Below are 25,623 nucleotides of genomic sequence, written 5' to 3'. Positions count from 1 at the left end.
TGTACAATCCAAGATATTGTTGAATCCTCAGTAACAGAGCTACAATCAATGAGTGGCATCTAAAAGGATTTGAAGAACAATTATGCTCTATCTCTTCTCTTTACTGATACATACGGATGTTCACCTGCTGCCCTTTAACATGTCCATGTTCATCTGCATTCACTCTTTCTGTGCATACTATATTTTAAATTTTATTTTAAAATTGCAGATTCCAAGGCTACAAAACAGATATTTCAATTCAATAGGTTAGGATGGCCCCAAGATAAGTAAATATTTTTGTGAAGTTCCCATGGTGATTTTGATAAAAGTAATATGAGGACCACACTTCAAGTATCTGCTTATTATCACCATGGGTTTGAACACTTTGGTCTTGGGACTGACAAAAAGAGTTACAATATAATTAAAGGAGGCAACTTATAATAAATAAACACACAACTCTTTCAATTTCAGAAATCATCACTTTACTATACAAAAAAAAAAGAAGCCCTAAACATTTACAAAAGAAAATCAAAAGAAGTTGCATTTTTAGACCACTTGGGAAAATTACACAAGAGTCTGATGAACAAACAACATCAAAAAACATCTCCGTACCGTGTCAGTACCACCCAGAGAAATCCAGTTAACCATTATACCATAGGTTGAAGTGTTTAGTACCTGAAAGTCAACCCATTGCCCTCTTGGTCTATCAATTACCTATAATAATATAAAACCCTGGCATCTTTATACAACATGAACTTTATAGGAATAAAATTTTGTTAAAGGAAATAAAATATTAAAAAGATGACATAGTTCAGCTGCCAGTTGATATTAAGATGCATTAAGTTATAACAATCAGTTCAAGCAACATTTTAATAATTTTAGATATAGTGACTAGTGTGCTGATATCCCAAGCAACCTTGCTACAGCATAGTTTTACATATATACAAATCATGTTATTGTATATACACATCAAGAAATTGCTCCAGTCATCTCAATGGTAGTGCCTGGTTTTTAAGCAGAAATTTTCCTTTGGCTTCTTGCTCACAGTGAGGGCCATAGGCAGCCATTTCTTTCCCAGCATTCACTGCACTCAAGGAAGCCTGAACTCCCAGTCTCTGTTTTCCTCGTGGAATGATGAGCAGTACTGAGCATCTGGACTGATAGCATCTTTGGTAGAACTTTTCACGCAGTGGCTACACTTTACAAGCATTAGCACACTTTCTGTGCTTCTACAAGACTGTATGACCCTGTCATGTTGGCTTTTCTAGCAAAGTAAATAATCATTCCAATGGCAGGTATTATTAAGAAGAATGCACAATAAAGTACCAGAAGTTCAGGAGAAAAATAGTCCTTGTTACTTTCTCTTCCTGGAAAATAACAAAATGGATGCAATTAATGTCTGGTACAAAAAGAAATTGTTTAATAAGAAAAGTCACATGTTTTATTTTAATAGTACCATTAGTTCTCTAAAGAAAAGTGAATCAAAGCAGTGATAAGAACCAATAGAACTCAAAGTGCACATTTCTTTGAATTAATCAACTAATCATTTAGCAGTTGCTCTGGTCATGATGAGTCTCAAGATGTTGTTGACTTCTGCAAATTTGGATTCAAATAGATGCTGGCTCAATAACAGGATGGAAGGAAGGGTGCAATTTTTAGGGTTCATTTAAAAGAGTAAGAACTGGAGAAGAGGGTTTGCTTTGGGAAATATAAATATATACTAAAGAACTAGGACTCTGATCGTTACGAACTAAAATAACTAACCGGTTCTCCAAGAAAAGTATTGTAACTCCTAGTATGCCACCATTATAGTCAAACATCACCTGTAAGATTGTAAGGGAAAGAATTCTTGCCGATGGTGTTTTTAGAAATATATAGAAAGTTTCATATTTTGTATCTCTGAAGTAGGGCATCTTAATATACATTATTCCTCTTCAGCATTTACATCATTTCATGATAATATGAAGTTCTTTGGAATAGTATTATATTTTAGCTTGAGAACCCCATGAACAGTATGAAAAGGCAAAAAGATAGGACACTGAAAGATGAACTCCCCGGGTTGGTAGGTGCCCAATATGCTACAGGAGATCAGTGGAGAAATAACTCCAGAAGGAATGAAGAGATGGAGCCAAAGCAAAAACAACACCTAGTTGTGGATAGGACTGCTGATGGAAGTAAAGTCCAAAGCTGTAAAGAACAATATTACATAGGAACATAGAATATTAGGTCCATGAATCAAGGTAAATTAAAAGTGCTCAAACAGGAAATGGCAAGGGTGAACACAGAAATTTTAGGAATCAGTGAACTAAAATGGACTGGAATGGGTGAATTTAAGTCAGATGACCATTATATCTACTAGTGTGGGCAAGAATCCCTTAGAAGAAATGGAGTAGCCCTCATAGTCAACAAAAGAGTCCGAAAAGCGTACTTTTGGATGCAATCTCAAAAACGACAGAATGACCTTTGTTCGTTTCCAAGGCAAACCATTCAGTATCACAGTAATCCAAGTCTATGCCCCAATCAGTAAAGCTAAAGAAGCTGAAGTTGAATAGTTCTATGAAGACCTACAAGACCTTCTAGAACTAACATCCAAAGAAGATGTCCGTTTCATTATAGGGGACTAGAATGCAAAAGTAGGAAGTCAAGAGAAACACCTGGAGTAACAGGCAAATTTGGCCTTGGAGTACAAAATGAATCAGGACAAAGGTTAATAAAGTTTTGCCAAGAGAACGCACTGGTCCTAGCAAACACCCTCTTCCAACAACACAAGAGAAGACTCTACACATAGACATCACCATATGGTCAACACTGAAATCATACTGATTATATTCTCTGCAGTCAAAATGGAGAGGCTCTATACAGTCAGCAAAAACAAGACTGGGAGCTGACCGTGGCTCAGGTTATGAACTCCTTATTGCCAAATTCAGACTTAAATTGCAGAAAGTAGGGAAACCACTAGACCATTCAGGTATGACCTAAATCAAATCCCTTATGACTATACAGTGGAAGTGAGAAATAGATTCAAGGGATTAGATCTGATAGACAGAGTGCCTGAAGAGCTATGTACAGAGGTTCGTGACATTGTACAGGAGGCAGAGATCAAGACCATCCTCAAGAAAAAGAAACACAAAAAGACAAAATAGTTGTCTGATGAGGCCTTACAAATAGCTGAGAAAAGACGAGGAGTGAAAGGCAAAGGAGAAAAGGACGAACATATCCATTTGAATGCAGAGTTCCAAAGAATAGCAAGGAAAGATAAGAAAGCCTCCCTCAGTGATCAGTGTAAAGAAATAGAGGAAAACAACAGAATGGAAAAGACTAGAGATCTCTTCAAGAAAATTAGAGATAACAAGGGATCATTTTATGAAAAGATGGGCACAATAAAGGACAGAAATGGTATGGACTGAACAGAAGCAGAAGATATTAAGAAGAAGTGACAAGAATACAAAGAAAAACTGCATAAAAAAGATCTTTATGACCCAGATAACCACGACAGTATGGTCACTCACCTAGAGCCAGACATCATTCGCCTTAGGAAGCATCACTACGAAGAAAGCCAGTGGAGGTGATGGAATTCCAGTTGAGCTATTTCAAATCCTAAGAGATGATGCTGTGAAAGTGCTACACTCAATATGCCAGCAAATTTGGAAAACTCAGCAGTGGCCACAGGACTGGAAAATGTCCATTTTCATTCCAAACCCAAAGAAAGGCAATGCCAAAGAATGCTCAAACTACTGCACACTTGGACTCATCACACGCTAACAAAGTAATGCTCAAAATTCTCCAAGACAGGCTTCAACATACGTGAACCATAAACTTACAGATGTTGAAGCTGGATTTAGAAAAGGCATAGGAAACAGAAATCAAATTGAGAACATCTGCTGAATCATCGAAAAAGCAAGAGTTCCAGAAAAACATCTACTTCTGCTTTATTGACTATGCCAAAGCCTTTGACTGTGTGGGTCACAAAAAACTATGGAAAATTCCAAAAGAGATGGGAATACCAGACCACCTGACCTGCCTCTTGAGAAATCTATATGCAGGTCAGGAAGCAACAGTTAGAACTGGACATGGAATAACAGACTGGTTCCAAATCAGGAGAGGAGTACGTCAAGGCTGTATATTGTCACCCTGCTTATTTAACTTATATGCAGAATACATCATGAGAAATGCTGGGCTGGATGAAGCACAAGCTGGAATCAAGATTGCTGGGAGAAATATCAATAACCTCAGATATGCAGATGAGATGACCCTTATGGCAGAAAGCAAAGAAGAACTAAAGAGCCTCTTGATGAAAGTGAAAGAGGAGGGTGAAAAAGTTGGCTTAAAACTCAACATTCAGAAAACTAAGATCATGGCATCTGGTCCCATCACTTCAAGGCAAATAGATGGGGAAACAATTGAAACAGTGACAGATTTTATTTTGGGGGGGTTCCAAAATCACTGCAGATGGTGATTGCCGCCATTAAATTAAAAGATGCTTGCTCCTTGGAAGAAAAGCTATGACCAACCTAGACAGCATATTAAAAAGCAGAGACATTACTTTGCCAACAAAGGTCCACATAGTCAAAGCTATGGTTTCCCCAGTGGTCATGTATGGATGTGAGAGATGGACTATAAAGGAAGCTGAGCATCAAAGAATCGATGTTTTTGAACTGTGGTGTTGGAAAAGACTATTGAGAGTCCCTTGGACTGCAAGGAGATCCAATTGGTCAATCCTGAAGGAAATCAGTCCTGCATATTCATTGGAAGGACAGATGTTGAAGCTGAAACTCCAGTACTTTGGCCACCTGAGGCTAAGAACTGATTCACTGGAAAAGTCTGATGCTAGGAAAGATTGAATTCTGGAGGAGAAGGGGATGACAGAGAAAGAGGTCGTTGGATGGCATCACTACTTCAAAGGACATGAGTTTGAGTAAGCTCCGGGAGTTGGTGATAGACGGGGAAGCCTGGTGTGCTGCAGTCCAGAGGGTTGCAAAGAGCAGAACAAGACTGAGAGACTGAAGTGAACTGAACTGAGCTGATGTTTTAGCTTAAGTGTTACTTAAACATAGAGGCATCCTCTGACCTGCATTTTCTCCAGCTTAAATTAGGAAACTTAATATACATTTTTTCCCAAATATACTTTTATAACCACTACATTTTCCCTCCATAGTTCTCATTACAGCTTATAGTTAAATGTTTCTTTGCTTATCTGTTAATTTTGGTTTCCTCCTTCAGACTGTGAATTACATGAGGAAAGAATCTAGTTTCTTTTTGATCCATCACTGTATAGCCAGTAACTGGCTCACTTCTTGGAGTAGCTTGTGCCCAATAAATATTTTTTTTTCCAATAAATATCTTTTGAATAGTAATAAATTTTTTTCTTTCTACACCCTATCATTTTGTCATTTAGTTATAAATTGAGTACATAAAGTAATAGTATTCCAAGACTTGAAATTTAGTACTTTCTACTCTACTAAAAATCATCTGACAGTTACAATATTATTTAACATTTTAACCTTATAAGAACTTCTGAATAAGACATCATGGTATTTACTGGAGATTCATCTCTATTTACATTTATGTTTGGATAGCACGGTATGACCTCACAAATACTTCATTTTTTCAAGTGGTATATATATTGTTTCAGTCCTGGAAGAAATGAGTGATTTGGCCTTGGAAGTCATTACTTTACTTCTCCGTGTTTCTAATAACTGGAGGCCAACCAAGAAGAAAAGAATCATTAGATGAAGGGAAGCCCATTTTTGAATTATTGAAGTTAAAAATGTATCATGACAAATATAATGATAGCTATCTTATTTTTCTACTTTCCCTTGCTAGAGTAGAACTAGTCAGAGTATGAGTCCTAATTTAATGGGATATTCATTATCAAAATTATAGTTAGTCATCAATATTGGTGACATGGTAGGTAATGGTATTTTTGTTCCTATTGTTTTCTTTTCAATTTAATAAATAGTATGTTATCTTTTCCCTTTGGTTTCTCCCTCAAGCATCTATGGTAAAATTTTGCCAACGAGTTGGTTACCAGGGCAACCTTCAAATATGATTTTCTATTAGCTGTATCAACACTAAAATTCCTAAAGACTCCCAACATTTCTATCATTGGACTACATTTGAGCAAATGTATTTTTAAAACAAAACTAACAAGAAATAGTTTAAAATCTCAGCTAAATGCAAAGATTGACTAGATAAAAATTTCCAGGAAAATGACAAATTTTTCTTTCCATTCTTTTTAGTTCTTTGAAACCATAACTAGTTTGGGGGTTCTAGCTGAGTGCCTATAAAATACTCAAATTGTTCATTTAAGTAATGAGTGAAAAATAGCAAATATATAAAGTTACTAACTTAATAAAGCAATTAGAAAATACAACAATGTATGAGAAAGAGTTAAAAAGTGGAGAAGAAGCTTTGGTATGTCTTTAAAAGAGAAACATTAACTACAGAAAGAATTATAAAAATGTTAGGAGTGCAAGTTCCTGGAACCAGGCTTAATTAAAGGTGGTCTGGAGCCATCAGGGATTAAATAGGAATAGGTGAATTTCAATGTACTCATAATGGAGATCTCAGTCTGTCCAGAAATGTCCCCAACCTCACTGGAAGCACTAATTACATACATCCCTGTGTCATTTTGAGTGACATGATACAAGGTAAATGTCCCATTCTTTGAACACATAGTAACTTCATTGGCCAGATCAACTCTTTTCAGAATGATCACTGCATGTGGATGACTAAAAGTTTTACATGTAATAGTGATATTTTCCCCTTCTTTAACATTTCCAGATGGATGTATCGTTATTGTTTTGAGGAGGTACTGTGAAGACAGAAAACATATGGTAAGGCGTGTAATCTTGAGAGATTTGGCCAGATGAGTAAAATTTTAAGTCATTTTCTGACCCAGGTGTAAATTTTCTTTACATTGATGAGTAGTTGCTGTATCTGGGAGCTCAGTGCCAGAGGCTCTTAAGAGTTGGTATTTGTTTATAATCATGTTTATTTCAAGTTTGGCTTCCAGTACACAAAGGGGGCTCGTTAGCACTCAAGGAGTGGAAGACTGAGCAGTGATGGCTGACAGATTCTATTTTCACTGATAAGATCAACAGAGTGTACAGTGTGTTCACAGTAGGATTAGCAGGGTTAAATTAAGAGGCCCCTGAAATTCCTCTGCTGAGGCCGTTTCTACCTCCCTCTGTTTCTCCATCAGAGTAGAGCAGGATGAACAAGGATCTTGGGTATCTAAGGAAGCAGTTCTGCAGTCTAGAGACTCATTATGCTGTTCAACATTAAGATTACCATTCTCAGTTATTACTCTGTAAAGAGTCAATCCCAGAAAATATGCAGTTATGTTGTGTTCAGAGAGTGGCACTCTCTTCGGGTAGGAAGGAAAAGAGCCTGGATAGAAACTTGGTTTTCCATGCACCAATTCTACTTCTTCATTTCCTAATAACCCCCAAGGAAAGGTTTTGAAAATGGATTTAAACACATAAGCAATGTAAGACCTCAGAGACAAATGCTGAATTGTCAACGTCTTAAAAAGCAAATGGGAATTCTACACTGACTTATGATAAAAAGTCAACATCCTGGCTAAACTCCTTAGGACAGAGCACCTGTACATCATTATTTTAGGAAACACTAAGAAATAGCCATAATCAACGTCGAATTCAGTTCCATTTTGCCAACTCAATAATCTAACCCTTGAAATTCTTTACAACCCACCAAGCTTGTTATAAAAATAACAAGAAACAAAAATTAAAAAAAAAAAAAACTAACCTTTAACATCAAGTGTTAGGCTTCTTAGCTGTGAGCCAACTTCATTTTTAGATTCACACTGGTATACTCCCGCATCCTCTAACTGAGCCCTGGGGATGGTATAGGCACCACCTGTAGACTTCAGCACTGTGTAGCCAGTCTCTGCTTTTTTCTTCAGAATTATCAAAGTTGGGGGAACATTTCCACACGTACAGGAGATAATGACAGTGTCTCCTTCCTTGACACTCTCAGAAGGAAAAGCTGTAAGTTGTATATCTTTTGGAGCAACTGTGGAAAGAATTTAAAGATACCTCTGATTGAATGGCAATCAATCGTCACTGAAAGGACAGAGGAGACTGAGGGGGCTACAGTTCATGGGATCGCAAGAGTCAGCCACGACTTAGCAACTAAACCACCACTAACTGAATGAAATATAAACAAATTCCATATTAATTTAACGACAGTAACAATAGCTGTCAAGATGGTACTTGTGCTTACTGTTTGCGTTAAATATTTATAGAGGCAATTAGAGAAGTCAAGCATTTACTGGCTTCTTGTAAAATGATCATGTTTTAATGAGAGAAGACACCTTATGTTCCTCTCATGCTCCTTAATACAAAGGTCCCCAACCACCAGGCCATGGACTGGTGCCAGTCTGCGGCCTGCTGAGAACCCAGTCACACAGCAGGAGGTGAGCAAATAGTTATCAAACTTCTTCTGTATTTACAGACCCTACCCATCGCTCAAGAAGTGAGGTGAAAAGAATGCACAGAAGAATTATTCAAAAACCCTGATAACCACAATGATGTGATCACTCACCTAGAGCCAGACATCTTAGAATTCAAAGTCAAGTGGGCCTTAGGAAGCATCACTATGAACAAAGCTAGTGGAGGTGATGGAATTCCAGTTGAGCTATTTCAAATTCTAAAAGATGATGCTGTTAAAGTGCTACACTCAATATGCCAGGAAATTTGCAAAACTCAGCAGTGGCCACAGGACTGGAAAAAGGTCAATTTTCACTCCAGTCCCAAAGAAAGGCAATGCCAAAGAATGTTCAAACAGTTGCCCAATTGCCCTCATTTTACACGCTAGCAAAGTAATGCTCAAGATTCTCCAAGACAGGCTTCAACGTACGTGAACTGTGAACTTCCAGATGTTCAAGCTGGATTTAGAAAAGGCAGAGGAACCAGAGATCCAACTGCCAACATTCACTGGATCATAGAAAAAGAAAGAGAATTCCAGAAAAACATCTACTTCTGCTTTTTGACTATGCTAAAGCCTTTGACTGTGTGGATCACAAAAAACTACAGAAAATTCTTACAGAGATGGGAATACCAGACCACCTGACCTGCCTTCTGAGAAATCTGTATGCAGGTCAGGAAACAACAGTTAGAACTGGACATGGAACAACAGACTGGTTCCAAATCAGGAAAGGAGTACGTCAAGGCTGTATATTTTCACCCTGCTTATTTAACTTACATGCACAGTACATCAGGCAAAATGCAAGACTAGATGAAGCATCAACTGGAATAACATTGCCGGGAGAAATATCAATAATCTCATATGCAAATGACACCACTCTTATGGTAGAAAGTGAAGAGGAACTAAAGGGCCTCTTGATGAAGGTGAAAGAGGAGAGTGAAAAGCTGGCTTAAAACTCAATATGCAAAAATGAAGATTGTGGCATCTGGTCCCATCACTTCATGGCAAATAGATGGGGAAACAATGGAAACAGTGACAGGCTTTATTTTGGGGGTTCCAAAATCACTGCAGATGGTGACTGCAGCCATGAAATTAAAAGACACTCCTTGGAAGAAAAGCTATGACCAACCTAGACAGCATATTAAAAGCAGAGATGTTACTTTGCCAACAAGGTCCATATATATAGTCAAAGATATGGTTTTCCAGTAGTCATGTATGGATGTGAGAGTTAAACTATAAAGAAAGCTGAGTGCCAAAGAATTGATGCCTTTGAACTGTAGTGTTGGAGAAGACTCTTGAGAGTCCCTTGGACTGCAAGGAGATCCAGCGAATCCATCCTAAAGGAAATCAATCCTCAATACTCATAGGAAGGACTGAGGCTGAAGCTGAAGCTCCAATACTTTGGTCTCCTGATGCAAATAATGAACTTATTAGAAAAGACCCTGATGCTGGGAAAGATTGAAAACAGGAGGAGAGGGGAGGACAGAGGAAGAGACGGTTGGATGGCATCACTGACTCAATGGACATGAGTTTGAGCAAGCTCAAGGACAGGGAAGCCTGGCTTGCTGCAATCCATTGGGTCACAAAGAGTCGACTGTGGGTCACAAACATGACTGTGCAACTGAACAACAACAACCCATTGCTTGAATTGCCGCCTTAGCTCCACCTCCTATCAGATCAGTGGTGACATTAGATCTCATAGAAGAATGAACCCTATTGCACTTGAATCTCCCCAAAACCAGCCTCCTCTCCCATCCATGGAAAAATTGTCTTCCACGAAATCAGTCCCTGGTGCCAAAATGGTTGAGAACTGCTGCCTTAATGTAATTCTTACTCAGCTTAGCCAACAAATAGCTGTTTAAAAACAGTCATAGATTTCAAGAGGAAAATAAAATTTTTTTGTCACAGTTGTGCAGATATTTCTTTAAGCATAAAAGCCTTTGCAGGATTCTGAGTTTTGAGCTAGACCATTCCAAATCAAAAATTTAAGCTGTGCAGAGATGGCTCTTACAATCCTTAACACCAGTTGTTATCCTGAGCTAAGTACCTGGCATACAACATCTCTGTTAATATGCAGCCTATGGAGGGGAGGTACCACATCACTGTTTTGTAAGTAAGGTTCCCATTAAGATTATCTGTTTTGAGACTTGATACTCTTTCTTCAACCAAAACTACAGTCTAAGGGCTTTCTTTAAGGCAGTGTATTGTTCTTCCAAGTTTCTTCCTTTCCTTTAAAATACAAATTATTATTGTAATGGTAACAAGACGGTCATTAACACCTTAGTGGAAATAATACCAAGGGGTAGGAGAGGAACTGACAGCCCTAGTGAAGAAGAGGACCTCGAACCCCAAAAGGGAAGATATGAGGGAAATCCAAATTGACCACTTCATGACTTTGCCCAAAACCGCCTAGAGCTTCAACCTGTCAACTAGAAATTATTTTGTTCTCAGTTTTGCCTCTCCATCCTGGAAAGAATGGGTCTGGATCTCCTAACTTAATCCATCCTGGTGATTCTATGCCATTTTATTGATGAACCAGAGGGCATGATCAGTGCTCCTCAATCTCTGAATTTATAAATGATTTAAATGCCTTCTTAGCCTTCTAAGCAAATCGTAGCAGTCATTTTATGAGATTACCATGAGGAATTTAATCCAGTTGGATAAGGTGATTTTGTATGCTAGGTGCTAAGTCGCTTCAGTCATGTCCAACTCTTTGCAACCCTATGGAGCGTAGCTCACCTGGCTCAGAATCCATGGGATTCTCCAGACAAGAATCCTGGAGTGGGTTGCCGTGCCCTCCTCCAGGGGATCTTCCTGATTCCAGGGATCAAAGCCATGTCCCTTACATTTAACCCACATTGGCAGGCAGGTTCTTTACCACTAGTGCCACCTGGGTCCTAAGTAATTCCAAAATATCTATATACATCTTCCTATCCTTTTTTCAACATCATAATCAATGCCTCGTAAGTATAACTGAAATTTTTGGCACAGTTCCTAGAGCTAGCCTTCCACATGAGGTTGAAAGAATTTTAGGATAAGTGACTTGGAATGGTTCATGGGAATAACTCTTCCAGGAGCTTTCCATGCAGAGGAAATATCATGAGCTCTTCAAAAGGCTCAATACTTTTTATTTTAGAAAATCTTATTTCCAGAAGGACTTTGTTCAAAACCAGTAACACAAACAAAATAAGACTACCATTAATAACTCATTTAATCATTTTAACTCACCTTGGATAATTAATTTGACTTCTTTTCTGCTTATTCCAACCTGGTTAATGCCTTCACAGACATAAATACCAGAATCTTCCATTTTTGTAGACATGAAGGTGAGAGTTTCATTCTCAGAAATAGGCTGTAGATCCCCATTACTTAGCTGCCTGCTCCACAAGATTTTGGGAGCTGGAAGGCCATTGCTAGAGCAGGTCATATTCACAGAACTACCTTCCTCCAGGATGGAGGAGGGACTGACCGAGATGGTTGTATCCCTGGGAGCAACTGAAAAGGTGAAAGACAACTGTTAGTTTGGCTGGTTACACCCTGCCAAAGAGTTTTACAAATGTTATAAAACTTGGCTTTGAGTTTAGTGGATTAGAATAATTTTTATCTTGGTAACTTTGCCAAAGGAAGTTTCTGCCCCATTTACTATAGCAGATACAGAATGATTGTTACTGCTGTTATTTAGTCCCTAAGTCATGTCTGCTTCTTTGTGACCCCATGGTCTGTAGCCTGCCAGGCTCCGTGGGATTTCCCAGGCGAGAATACTGGAGTGGGTTGCCATTTCCTCTTCAGGAGATCTTCCCCACCCTAGAGCCAGCTCGCATCTCCCGCGCTGTCTCTTTACCACTGAGCCAGCAGGGAAGCCCAATACAGAATGATAGAGTAGAACATGGATGCATCGTGGATGTTTACTCTCTTGCTGTCAAAGATCGGATGGTCAATGGTAGTGTGTATTGACATTTACGGTACATTAAACATGACCATGAACTATGCAAACCACCTATGAAAAGGTGGACTCTATTTTCCTACCTCTTGAATCTAGGCTCCCCTTGTGATTAACTTTGACCAATATACCCTGGGAGAAGTAACACTGTAGGACTTCCAAGCCTAGACCTCTAGAGGCCACCTTCATTATCACTCTCTTGAAACACTGCACTCTGGTGACTAAATCTATGCTATCTTCCCTGAGAGACACCACACGGAGAAAGGAAGGTCCAGACACCCCCATCGAAGGCCCAGATGTGTGAGTGAAGTTACCTGGGAATACCCCCCACTGACCTTGTAACCGACTGAATGAATACGTAAACTATCTAATACCATCATGAACACACTACCCATTTGACCTCTTCTTAAAGTGCCAGCTTAGAATCATAAGCAAATAAACAGTTGCTTTAAGCTTGGAGGTGTTTTTTATTTTTAAAGCAATCAATATTTTGCAGTTTCTTTTCAATAATTTTTTCACAATGGTTTCAACCATGAACCTCACGTTGACTATTATCTGGCAAACATGATAAAAAAGTCATAACCTATTGTGGATGCATCACACATGTACTTACCATTAACATAGAGTGTCTGTGTACTCTGCCTTTGTTTGGGTTCAAATTCCATTTCATCAATAGGTAACCGAGCCAGACAAACAAGAACATTTCCAGTATCTTCAGCGGTGGGGATGAAGGTCTTCTCCAAACTCTTGGTCTCTAGGGCTTTCTTACTTGCATCTTCCAAAAAGATTTTATTCATCATAATACTCTCCCCTTTAAACAATTCAATCTCCAGCCGGTCAAAAGGATACACATTAGGAACCTTGCAGCTTACAGTGACTGGGTTTCCACTCACTAACGGACCACTCATTTCAATTTCTGGATCACTAGGGAAGGCTGCAAATATCAAGCAAAATATGAGGTTTATACATGACACTAGAAGAAAAGCAGAACTAATCTTTATTAAATGCAAAGGTCTCAAAATGAAGGTTTTAATTCACCTGGGATAAAATGATTACTAATAGATGCATCACAACATTAAATATAAATATTTATGATATCAAATGTAAATAATGCTGGGAACAAAAAATACCTAGCACATCAAATCATCAAGAAATAAATATACTTCTTACTCTTCTCTCCTTAGTGATACAGTCTTGCTGACAGCTACGGACTAGTCTTTTCAAAGGACACATCAGCTTCTACCAACTCACTTAGTAAATATATAGTCTAAGCATTGTATTATTTTTTGTGATATATTAGATGTTTACTGTGTGCTAGTCCCTTAATACAGAGAAGGCAATGGCACCCCACTCCAGTACTCTTGCCTGGAAAATCCCATGGGTGGAGGAGCCTGGTGGGCTGCAGTCCATGGGGTCGCAGAGAGTCGGACATGACTAAGCGACTTCACTTTCACTTTTTGCTTTCATACATTGGAGAAGGAAATGGCAACCCACTCCAGTGTTCTTGCCTGGAGAATCCCAGGGAAGGGGGAGCCTGGTGGGCTGCCATTTATGGGGTCGCACAGAGTCAGCCACTACCAAAGCAACTTAGCAGCAGCAGCAGTCCCTTAATATTCATTATCTCTGTCTTCAAAGCAGCCTAATCTAATGGGTGTTAATTTATTTTAAAGCCAGAAAAATGTACAAAGAATGTATTTGATAGCTAGGGAGACTTATAAAACTTACAAAGGCTAAGAGTCTGCCATTTAATGTCATATCTAGTAAGTCACCCAGCTGAGATCAGAATTCCTATTATCAAGAGCCCAGGCTTGGGTTCACAGAGCCATGCAGTTGAGACACTTTTATTTCCAACAGCCAAATTTAGGCAGATAGTTTTACGTGTTCCTTGGGTCTTACTTGCAGTTCAGAAAAAAATATAAGAGATTTAGATTCTAAATAATGTTTATAATACATCTGATACAGATCAATAAAAGTGAGATTAGAATGGTTATGAAGAGCAAGAGCAAAGCTGAATTCTTTCTTTCTCCTTAAGCAAAATGTCATCAAAGTGACAGGTTCTCTAATGTTTACACATGACCGTAAGGCTTCACTACTGGTTCTCATTGCTGTTGGGAATGTGCCTGTATCAGCAGCTCCTGGACTCTTGGTAACATGGTAAAGCAATCATACTGCTTCTTTGGAGAGATTCAGGTATCTTTCTGGACATGCTCTAACTCATTTTGAAGAAAATCCTGAGGGGTAACACAAGTTTGGGCAGGATTTCTGGAGGAACATGTCCACAATTGTTCTCCTGAATTCTGCTGAATAAAAAGAAGGCAGAATGTATGTGCTGTGTGCTGTGCTTAATCATTCAGTCGTGTCTGACTCTATGCAACCCCGTGGACTCTGTAGACCCCCAGGCTCCTCTGTTCATGGCATTCTCCAGACAAGAATACTGGAGTGGGTTGCCATTTCCTCCTCCAGAGGATCTTCCTGACTCAGGGATCGAACTCGCATCTCCTGCATTGCAGGCGGATTCTTTACCGTCTGAATCACCAGGGAACTTTCTGATCACTTTGCATATCTTGTCCCTCATTCATTACAAACCAAGTAACTCCAACAATGGCAAAACACAGAGATTGAAACTATTCAGGAATTTTGTTAAGGTGACAGAAATAACAAGAAGAAGTGTAGTATATGCATGTGGTATAAATCAATACTCAAATCTAGTGCAGTCTCCTGATGCTTCTTTTCACCTGAGCTGCTGTGCTGAACATCCCCAGGGATCATTCTAACTCCCAGGTTTGCTCCTGCTCATCATTGCCTCATGTCTCCATCCTGCCAAATGGCTTTCAAATGTGCCTTCAAAACTGGAGGTTCGGGCCTCACCCCCAATTTGAATAACTGAGCAACAGTCATCCCACTCCATGATCTGAATGGGCACTGGCACTACTCTTTGCACACAACCATCTCCGTATACACTATATACACCCAGAGGAGGATGGAAAGCAACGAGTATGAAGTTTGTTCAGGTCCCTGATGAGAGAGTATCGACGTGACACAAACTAAGGATTGGGGATACTTGGTTAATACATAATATATACTTAAGATTTAGGGCAATTAAGTTGCATCAAAAACTCTGGTTTGGAGATTTGAGAACCATTCCCAATGCTAAATTCCCTTCCTAAACACAAGGATCTTGTTGTGGATCACAGATTTCCATTCTGCTTCTTCCAGTGGAACTGGGAACGACAACAGCAACAAAACAGTAAACAATTCTGAAAACCACTTACAGTAGGGCTTCACCTGGATTCTCTTTTCCAGTTTCTTTTGCCCGCACATCACAGTGCACAGGTAGAAATGTTCGTTCTCGACACTCACAGGGCTTAGGGTCAACGTGGACTTGGAGCCTTCGCTCCTCACCTTCCCGTTCAGAGGGCTGTCTATCTGGGTTCTCCAAGAGAAAGATGGGGACTCGCAGTCCCTGACATCACAGGTCAACACGACTGAGTGGCCAATCTGAGCAGCAATCTGGGGTCCAGGAGAGATCTCAACAGTAAAGTTTTTCTCTGGTGGGGAGAAAAGAACAAGAAAAAATAAAATAAATTTTCTTCTTTCACCAAAGTTTAATACACTGTATTTTTTCTGGCCTCTTTTTAGTTAATATATGTGCCGAGAATATTTTACTCCTTTCCACTTTGAGACTATCAGGAAGGGAATCACATCTTTCAAGAACAAACCCACAAGACGCTGTGATTCATTCATTAAACAGATTGAATAAGGATAAAAATTTGTAGACGGAGATTGGCATAGTTTCCCAACAAAAATTCATTCTCCACTCACATGTATTTATCAAATTCCTATAACTATGGAACAACAGCTCAAAAATAAGAGGTTCCAGTGTATCAAGCACTATTTAAACCACTCTACATATATTATCTCATTTAATCCACACAACTTCATGATCTGATATCATTACTTCTCCTTGACTCTCATTTTCTCCTTTTACTTTTCCTTATTTTCCTTCCTTTCCTCCTCTTCCTCCTCCTCCCCTTTTTTCTTGAGGAAAAATGGTAATTTCACCTGGCTTGCAAGTAGCAAAATTAGGACTTGGAGCCAGGTGATTTAAGATCCCAGCTTTAAACTTGAACAACTAAATCAAAATATCCTCATGCGGAAATAAAATCTAAGAAAAGTACTGAAAAAAAGGTATATGAATATGCCTTCTGATTAGAAGCAGTACCCATAATGGACCAGTACTTAGAGCTTCTATATCAACAGAATAAAGTTGTATCATTGAAAGTCACACAGAATCACACTGAAAACAAGTCAAAATCTAAGCATTAAAGTGTTACGCAAGCCACCTCTTAAATTCGTTTAACACAATGTAAAAATATAATGAATTCAGGGACTGAAAATTGAGATGCCAGGTCAAACTCCTAAATCTCAGATATTAGAAAAACTCTTTGGCTGCCAATGCTATCCCCATAGGGCACCCTGGCTACTTTGGGATGACTACTGTCCCAGGAGAAAAGGAATTTCAAATCTTGACTCTATTTTCCTGGCGAAAGTGGGAATCCTTGAGCACCTCTGAAAGTGACAGATGAGACTCCGCAGAAAACTCGCCCTTATGAATAGCCAGCTGGACGCAGAAGAAAGAAAGCTCAGCATATATATGATCCAAAAGCATTTTGAAGGGTTCTCATCCATGCCAGAAGATTTTTTTCAGTTTGATTGGTCTAACAGGGCCATTATGGTATTTTCCAAAGAATGCTTTCCTCAAATTACCATAACAAACTGATGTGCTATCAGATTTTTGAAGAGAAATTTCATTCAGAACAATAAGCACTGTTTCTGAAGTCCTTATATACTAGTGTGAGAATGGAGAATTTAAAGATCTATTTCCTGCCTGTGAACAGTCTCAGATTGTTCTTTACAGTTGCTGCATGTGTTACTGGGTAAACCCATGGCTCCTGGAAAAGCAACTCTGAGACAGAAAAAAGTGAGTGCTAGTCGTGTCTGACTCTTTGCAACCCCATGGACTATAGCCACGAGGCTCCTCTGTTCATGCAATTCTCCAGGCAAGAATACTGGAGTGGGTAGCCATCCTCTTTTTCAGGGGATTTTCCTGATCCAGGGATCAAACTCAGGTCTCCTGCATTGCAGGCAAATTCTTTACCATCTGAGTCACCAGAGAAGCCCCCAAGGGGCAGAAAGAAGAGGAAAATTCAAGGGATAAGACAATGAAAGAATGCTGTTGCTGTTGCTGCTAAGTCGCTTCAGTTATGCCCGACTCTATGCAACCTCATAGTCGGCAGCCCACCAGGCTCTGCCATCCCTGGGATTCTCCAGGCAAGAACACTGGAGTGGGTTACCATTGCCTTCTCCAATGCATGAAAGTGAAAAATGAAAGTGAAGTTGCTCAGTCATATCTGACTGTTAGCGACCCCATGGACTGCAGCCCACCAGGCTCCTCCACCCATGGGAGTTTCCAGGCAAGAGTCCTGGAGTGGGGTGCCATTTTTTGCCTTCTCCAGATGAAAGAATGATGAGCAATGGAAAAGAACCAAAACATCAGAGCCATGGAAGTTCTGGCAGGAAAGATTTCCAAGAAGCAAGAGTAAAGTGAGTATATAATTGTGCTAAAGTACATAACAGTCAGATGGATCATCAATAAATCTTAATGAAGTAATTTTGACATTGAAGCTATTTCACTATTGCTTAAGTCTCAGTGACAGCAACTTTTTCACATTTTGCTTACCTTGAACAATTAATTTCACCTCTTTTCTGTCTTTCCCAACAGGGTTATCTCCTTCACACACATAAATCCCAGAATCGTCTGCCCTCATAGAAATTAAAGTGAGAGTTGCATTCTCAGAAAGGAGCTGTAGATTCCCATTGTCTAATTTCTTGCTCCAGAGAATCCGTGGAGCTGGTAGACCTGCACTGGTACACGTCATCGTCACAGAGTCGCCTTCCTGCAGCCTTGTGGAGGGATTCACGGATACAGCTGTGTCTTTGGGTGAGACTGAGAAGGCAGAACACAGTATTAGTCATTGCTAAGCATCATAATGGGTCCACAGGGCTACTGTAAATACTCTCATGGACTGTATTTACAGCTTTCTCAATCTTTCAAACTTACGCTGCCAAACTAGCATAAAGAATTGCTGGGTCATGAAAATTAGTCAATCCAGTTTCTGACTGATTTGATGGAGTTACTTTTTTTGATGTTTGGTGTTTTCAGATGGCCATAGATACTCAGAAATTAAGAAAAACCCTTAGAATTATGCGGTTCAATCTCCCAGGTAAGGTACGAATTCCAGCTCAGCTTCCTTGGCAAATTTTCATGCAAGTCAGCTTCAATACTTCTGGTGCACAAGGCAGTCCACTGCCTTATAGTAAATATTGTCCATTTGATATTTGGACAGCTCTGATTATTAGAACATTTTCCCTTTATTGAGCTGAAATCTTTCTCTTTGTAACTAACTTCTATACACTGGTCATATTTCAGTCCTCTATTGCTAAAGAATAATCCAAATTTCACTTCTACATGACAGCCATTCACATACTTAATTATAGTTTTCATTTCCAAGTTTTATGTTCCTAGGAAAAATATCTCCTATTTCTGACTATGCTTCTCAAAACATTGATAAAATCCATTCCATCTCATTCTGTCTCAGCTAAACATGTTGTAGAAGGCAATGCTCCTTTCAGATATGGTGTCTAGAGAAGACCAGGGCATTTTAGTCTAGAACAGAGCACAGTGAGTACTCCTACACAACTTTGGGATTATAAGACAGCCTCAAATCCCCTAGGCATCTCCAAGAGAATGGAGACAATCAAATCTCATCTCCTCTCTCCCACCCCATGCACATGTGTCCAGGTATGCACACGCATATACACTCACACACAGACTAAAAACTGCTTATAAAACTCTATACTTTGATATCTCAAGGCATGATGTAGAGTTTACAAAACATAATTTAAAAAATTTTATCACTTGAGCCTATTATTTCCCACCACCCAATCAGGTGGTGGTGATTGAGTCACCAAGTAGAGTCCGACTCTTGTGACCCCATGGGCTATAGCCTCGGGGCTCCTCAGTCAATGGGATTTAATAAGCAAGAGTACTGGAGGGGATTGCCATTCCCTTCTCCATGGGATCTTCCCAATCCAGGGATAGAACCCTGGTCTCCTGCATTGCAGGCAGATTCTTTACCAACTGAGTCACCAGGGAAGCTTCCTGATCAGGTGGTATTATCATTATTCCCCTTTGATAGATTGAGAAATTAAGTGACTCTAATTCATGGTTAATGGAGACAAAACTTAAGCTCAACTTTTCTCAACCTAATTGGGTGTGCTTTTTATTGAAGTATGCAGTTGACAAGAATTATGCTCTCAGTGAATCAAAATAGTATAAAAACTACAAACATGTTTCTCCTTGACTGTAGCTGCTTGGTTTATTGGTGTATACATCCAAGAGTATATTCCCATAGACAGACACAAGTACTTACTGTAGACTTCCAGTTCTTTTGTAGTTTTCCTTTCTTTGGGTGGAGAATCATCATCATAAATGTGTAATGTAGCTTGACAAACAAGAGCTTTCCCAATATCCTCATCAGTAGGTGAGAAGGTCACTTCCAAGCTCTTTGTTTCCTGGGCCTTTTTTTCTGAAGGCTCCAGAAATTCCTGTACTTTCATGGAACGGTTGCCTTTCAACAACTCTATCTCCAGCCTTTCGAATGGGTAAACATCAGGCACCGAACACGTGACTGTGACTGGCTTCCCGACCTCTGGGGGGCTGCTCAGACGAATCTCTGGATCCTTAGAGAAAGCTGCAAAGGTCGAACGAGTACATGCATGTGGATTTTTTGTTTGTATTGTGTAAAGTCCCTTACTGATTTAAATCAACGTAATCTGAGTCTAATATTTTTGTGAATACAACCTTAATGCAGCAGAATGAATTGTGTAAATAGCCTTTCATGGTTTGGGGTGCATTCCAAATTGGAACAATCTGTTAGAGAGCTCTTCAGTTCTGATCGTGCATGTACAAAGGGTTGCATGTTGCAGAGTAAAAGGAGGGAGAAGAAACTTACGCTTATTGAGTACTGACACGTGCCCATCCCTGTGCTATTCATTTAACACTGATGACTTTATTCTATACTCACAACAACCCTAAGGAATAGATACCACATTCCATAGATATGAAAGCATAGACTCGGCATATTTGCATCTCTTTCCTAAGGTCACACAGCTAGTAATGGTGAAGCTGGGATTTAAACTCAAGATTTTTATTATTCTGTATTGCTACTGGGACTTTCATCGTGTTATATTACAGTCTTTTATTTTAGTGAGGGCAGATATACTTCATTTTATAGTTAAGGAACCTGAGGCTTAGAATGTCATGGCAAAGAATAACTATTGGGATAGACAGGCTAAGAAATGAAAAGAACAACTCTAAATAATTAGCTTCTGAAAATGGTGTCTCAGAAAGACATTCATCCATCAGAAAGGTACACCTGTGTGATCTTTAAGTTGTGGAAGGAAGATTTGCCTCCCAAAATATCTAACTCAACATCTAACTACCATTCCACTTGAAATTTTTAGTGCCAAGGAACACACTAGTTCAGTGAGCCATTGCTTTCTTTGCAAGGCTGCTTTCTATTGCAAACCACCATGATGGTACCACATTGGCTTGATTCAAGACTGTGAAATAAGAAGAACACAAACGTCCCAACTCCAAATAATTTTACAATCGAATGTGGAATGGAGACAGGACTGTTAAACATAATGAAAGACAGATGTTTTTGGGAGAAAAAGAAAAACTTCAGGCAAGATAATTAAACCCAGAAGAAACTTCTGTTCTCTATTTAAATCTTCAACTATATGGTTCCTGCAAGGAGAGGCAAAGGAACTGGCAAATATTTGCTGTATGAAGAAACAGTACTTTTCATTTTTCCACCCAGAATTCTGTCCCTTGTATTCTGAAAGATATGTACCTATAATCCATATGGTTTGCTGTCAGGTGATATAAGAACTGGCTACTTTCCCCTGTATTTGCATAAGGGGGCCTTTCAAGGAGCTCAGAAGCCTGTACAGACATAAACTCTGCATGTACAACCAGCATAATTGAAAACAGTCAGCCAAGCACAGTTTCTTGAGAAGCATTAGCAACATATGGGATTATTGAAGAATCAGTTAAGGTTATTGGATCAAGTTGAGCTTCACTATAGCAAAAGAAAAGCAACATAATTAGAAAAGATAATCAAATGATGGTTTCCTGAAGAGATGACTATCAAGAATTCCAGTTTTCTGGCAGGAGCAGTAACCAGAATGCAAGTGATGTATTTCAGGTTATTTTTTTACTCTTTTTTCTACCTTTCTTTACTAGTTTGAGAATGGATTGAAATACATTTTGGTAGGCTAGTAAACAAAGGCTATTTATTCACATTCACTAGGCAAATCAAGTTCATTTTCCAAATATCCTTGAGTTTGAGCTATTGAGCATTAAGACTTAATGGCACCAAACAAAAACAGAAATCAAACCTCCTAAATTTATCTCTGCTGAAGTCAAATGAGTGAAAAGTTTGCAGATATTTTTCTTCTGTCTAAGGGGGAAGGTTTTGTACCAAAGCCCATTATTAATTATAGATCTCCTACTTAATCTTTAATTTTAAGTACCAAACTGCTTTAGAATAAATAAATAGAAAATCCCTTAAGTATGGAATTCATAGATTATGTGGACACATGGACAAGTAAACATGTTAGAATCCAACTAAAAAGAATTAAGAATAAATAAATAAATAAAAGAACCTTAGAGAATTTCACTTTATGGCTAAGAAAACTGAGGCTTGGAGAAGCTGAATCTTACCCCTTACCCATGGTCACCATATTCATGACAGAGTTGGAAGCAGAAGCCAAGATTTGGGTCTCTAGTCTGGTGGTAGATTCAGCTGTCTTCTAGATTTCTTTTTGGAGTATTTCCCCTAACCAAGAATCTGGACACGAATATCCTTTTTAATTTTTTTCTCTTAAAACTATCCTTTTAGTCATTAAAAAAGCTATAACTTTATCGCTGACTCAATGAAGATGAGTTTGAGCAAGTTGGTGATGAACAGGGATGCCTGGTGTGCAGCAGACCACGTAGTCACAAAGAGTTGGACATGACTGAGTGACTGAATTAAACTGATTCTTTTAAAAAACTTATTTTAAAGCAAAATAAAGAGAAAATCAAATATTGTCTAAAGTACTCACAGTAGATCTCCACTCGGATTGCTTTCTCCCGTTTCATATCCTTGCAAGTCACTGTGCACAGGTACTGGTGTTCATTCCCGAAACTAACAGGATCCATGATCAGCATGGATGTGGTCCCCTCATTTTTCACCTTTCCATTCAGTGGACTGTCTATCTGAGTTCTCCAAGAAAATGATGGAGACTCACAGCCTGTTGCACTACAAGTCAGTGAAACAGAGTCACCAATCTGAGCAAAAATTTTGTATTCATTTGGGAACATGTCAACTTTGAAAGCTTGAGCTGTGAAGGCAAAAAGAGAAAAACAAGCTTACCACTGGTTTGTTTAGTATTCTGCTCCTTCTTCTCTGTTCTAGTATAATACCCAGATCTGGCTGATCTCTTCCCTAAACTGCTTCTAAGTAATGCAAGGCAGCACTGGAGTCCCTGCCAAAGGAAGGCATTGAAATTATCTTCACTTAGGAGAACTTTCGCTTCTGACCTTGATGCCCATTTATCAGTTGTTTTTTCACTAGCCAAGTTTGATCTCATTATCAAGTACAGGAAGTTGAAAAGACAGACCTTCCTAGAGATAGAATCCAATTACTCATTCAACATTGCAAAAATCCAAAAAATATCAACTTTGCTGCCCTAACTATGACAATATAATGGTATAAATTAATAGCAATAGTCAATAGTATATTAAAAGTTAGGTAAAGCTTTCCCACTTTTTAAAAATCCTTCTGCCTTTCTTTACTATCATAACAAAAGTGACTGAAGCCAAAGTCAGGGCTAAAATGGAATGCTAGCATTTGGAACAAATCAAGGAGAAGAACTTACAAACTGCAAACACCATCCAAAGTATATCTGAGACTCCAAAGATCACAAACATCTTCCTAAGCATTTTAAGTTGCTGCTCTTATGAGAAATTGATTCCAAAATGCTTCTTTCTGTCCCTCCTGAAGGTGCCTGGGAAGAGTCTTGAGCTCTTAAAGCCAGTGAGGTTTGGTAAGGAATGAAATAGAAAGTCAGCTCTTTATAAAGTGTCTTGTTGCAGAGGCGGAGGGAAATCCCTTCAAGGGGAAACCTGGAGCAGAGCCAGAAAAAAAGTTTAACTGACACCCAGCCAAGTCCAGCATTAACCCCTTCCATGGCAGTCAGTACTGAAACTGCTCTCTCCATCATAGAAAATGAAAACCCTTCCACGGCCAAAATTAAAACTTTTTCTCGCTTTTCATTCCGAAAGGATATCTTGCTTGATAGATAAATGCTAATGCTTGTTTCAGAATGAGGCTTTCTGAATCCAACAGGGGAGAAGAGAGTCAGAGAAATAGTAAATTACACTCTAGTTCTTGAAGTGGCTGAAAAGCACTGTGTCATGTGAACTGATTTTTCTCCCTTATGAAGATATGTTTGCAATTCAAAGACAGAGACTACATTTTCTCATGCAAGCAAAAGGAAAAGATCCTTTCTCTTGATTTATTATTTTTAAAAAGGGAGACAGCATAGCTTCTGAGTTTTATACTTTTTATTCACAAAATAGGTTTTTGGACGACAAACATCAAGTTTCTGAAATGATTTTCTTGACCAGAGAATGAAGGAATCCTACAAAAAGAAGAGAAATAATTTTCTTCTTTTGTTTTAGAAAAGTTACCAATTCTCAGTTCAGTTGCTGGATAATTGAGAGTCTTAAATACAAACGTATGGATTTCCTCTGAAATGATAAATCTCTTAGACTATGAGACTTATACAGAAAAAACACGAAAAGTAATTTGTTTTTCTTAAATAAGAGATGAGAACAATAATTTTATGCTCTTTTCCCCCTCCAATAAAATGACTTAAACGATATTTTTTAATAGCTGTTTTTGCCTTGCACATACATACTTAAGTTTTTGCAAAAGCTTCCCCATCAGAAAGAAACCAGAACAACCACTTCCTTGTATTATACCTGTGCAGGTCGTTCTCCTTCAATTCCTATCATAGTCCCTGACCAGTTCTTGTTCATCATTGTATCTACTTCTGCCTTCCCAATGTCTAATGCATGGTTTACACTTAGCGGTTACCAAAAAAGTGCAACTATAAATAGTTTAAATTAAAATTTGGAAAAGAAGATCCCAAAAGGTTAGCAATCATATGTAACTACTGCATGAGAAAAAATGTTGAACTCTACACACACACAAAAAAAATCCCGAGCTCACTGACTCCCAGGGATGTGTACAATAAACAGCTCTGTGCCTTTGACAGAGGAAGACCATAACTGAGATTTGGGACTAATAACTGTTCCTCATGGCTGGAGGGAGAAGGCAATGGCAACCCACTCCAGTACTCTTGCCTGGAAAATCCCATGGACGGAGGTGTCTGGTAGGCTGCAGTCCATGGGATCATTAAGAGTCTGACATCACTTCACTTTCACTTTTCACTTTCATGCATTAGAGAAGGAAATGGCAACCCACTCCAGTATTCTTGCCTGGAGAATCCCAGGGACAGAGGAGCCTGGTGGGCTGCCGTCTATGGAGTTGCACAGAGTTGGACATGACTGGAGTGACTTAGCAGCAGCAGCAGCATGGCTGGAGAGGTTCTGGACCTCCTCTTGGATGCAGATGAGGCTCCCATTCAAGGATAAGGAAAGAAAAAGAAGTGGAAGCAGCTAGTGACTGTAATAGCATGTAAGTGTGACTTCATCTGCCAAATAGCCAAGGATCAGAAAAGTAGCTTCAGGCAAAATTGGCTGATGAACAAGCAATCTACAGGTCCTTTAAGAGCTCATGTCGTGGAAAAAGATGATAAGAACTATGTAGGTTGACTTAGAAGAAATAGAAAGGAAATTATGGAATTTCAATGTAATTCTCTGGGCTGTAAACACAAACGTGAACAATAGGATCCCAAAAATGTCATCACCAGAAACAAGTCATAGCAAATAATTTCAGTTTCAAGCTTGAATAGGATTCCAGGCTTGGAACACTGGAGAAATATCTAATCTATTGAATTAGTTCATAGTTGTTTCAGTAAAGTCCCTCATGGTATCTTTGAGTTGAATGCCATTT

The 25,623-nt window shown here is 39.0% G+C and overlaps 1 protein-coding gene across 2 annotated transcripts; it reads right to left on the bottom strand.

Moving 5' to 3' along the window:
* Positions 1-438: 438 nt before the first annotated feature.
* Positions 439-23,656, bottom strand: LOC138445131 (vascular cell adhesion protein 1-like). Of its 2 annotated transcripts, XM_069598919.1 has the most exons (9): positions 23,420-23,656; positions 22,604-22,882; positions 19,864-20,184; positions 18,111-18,377; positions 15,643-15,918; positions 12,984-13,304; positions 11,659-11,925; positions 7,750-8,016; positions 439-1,346 (listed from the first exon to the last, which is right to left on the bottom strand). In XM_069598919.1, the coding sequence occupies exons 1-9, from the start codon at positions 23,481-23,483 to the stop codon at positions 1,189-1,191; spliced, it is 2,220 nt and encodes a 739-aa protein (XP_069455020.1). In that variant the 5' UTR covers positions 23,484-23,656; the 3' UTR covers positions 439-1,188. The 2 variants fall into 2 exon arrangements, with proteins under 2 accessions (XP_069455020.1, XP_069455025.1); XM_069598924.1 differs by lacking the exon at positions 7,750-8,016.
* Between the last annotated feature and the right edge of the window lie 1,967 nt (positions 23,657-25,623).

Source organism: Ovis canadensis, chromosome 1 (assembly GCF_042477335.2).
Source record: "Ovis canadensis isolate MfBH-ARS-UI-01 breed Bighorn chromosome 1, ARS-UI_OviCan_v2, whole genome shotgun sequence".
In the NCBI taxonomy this organism is placed as follows: Eukaryota; Metazoa; Chordata; class Mammalia; order Artiodactyla; family Bovidae; genus Ovis; species Ovis canadensis.
This window is presented reverse-complemented; position numbering and strand designations above follow the sequence as displayed.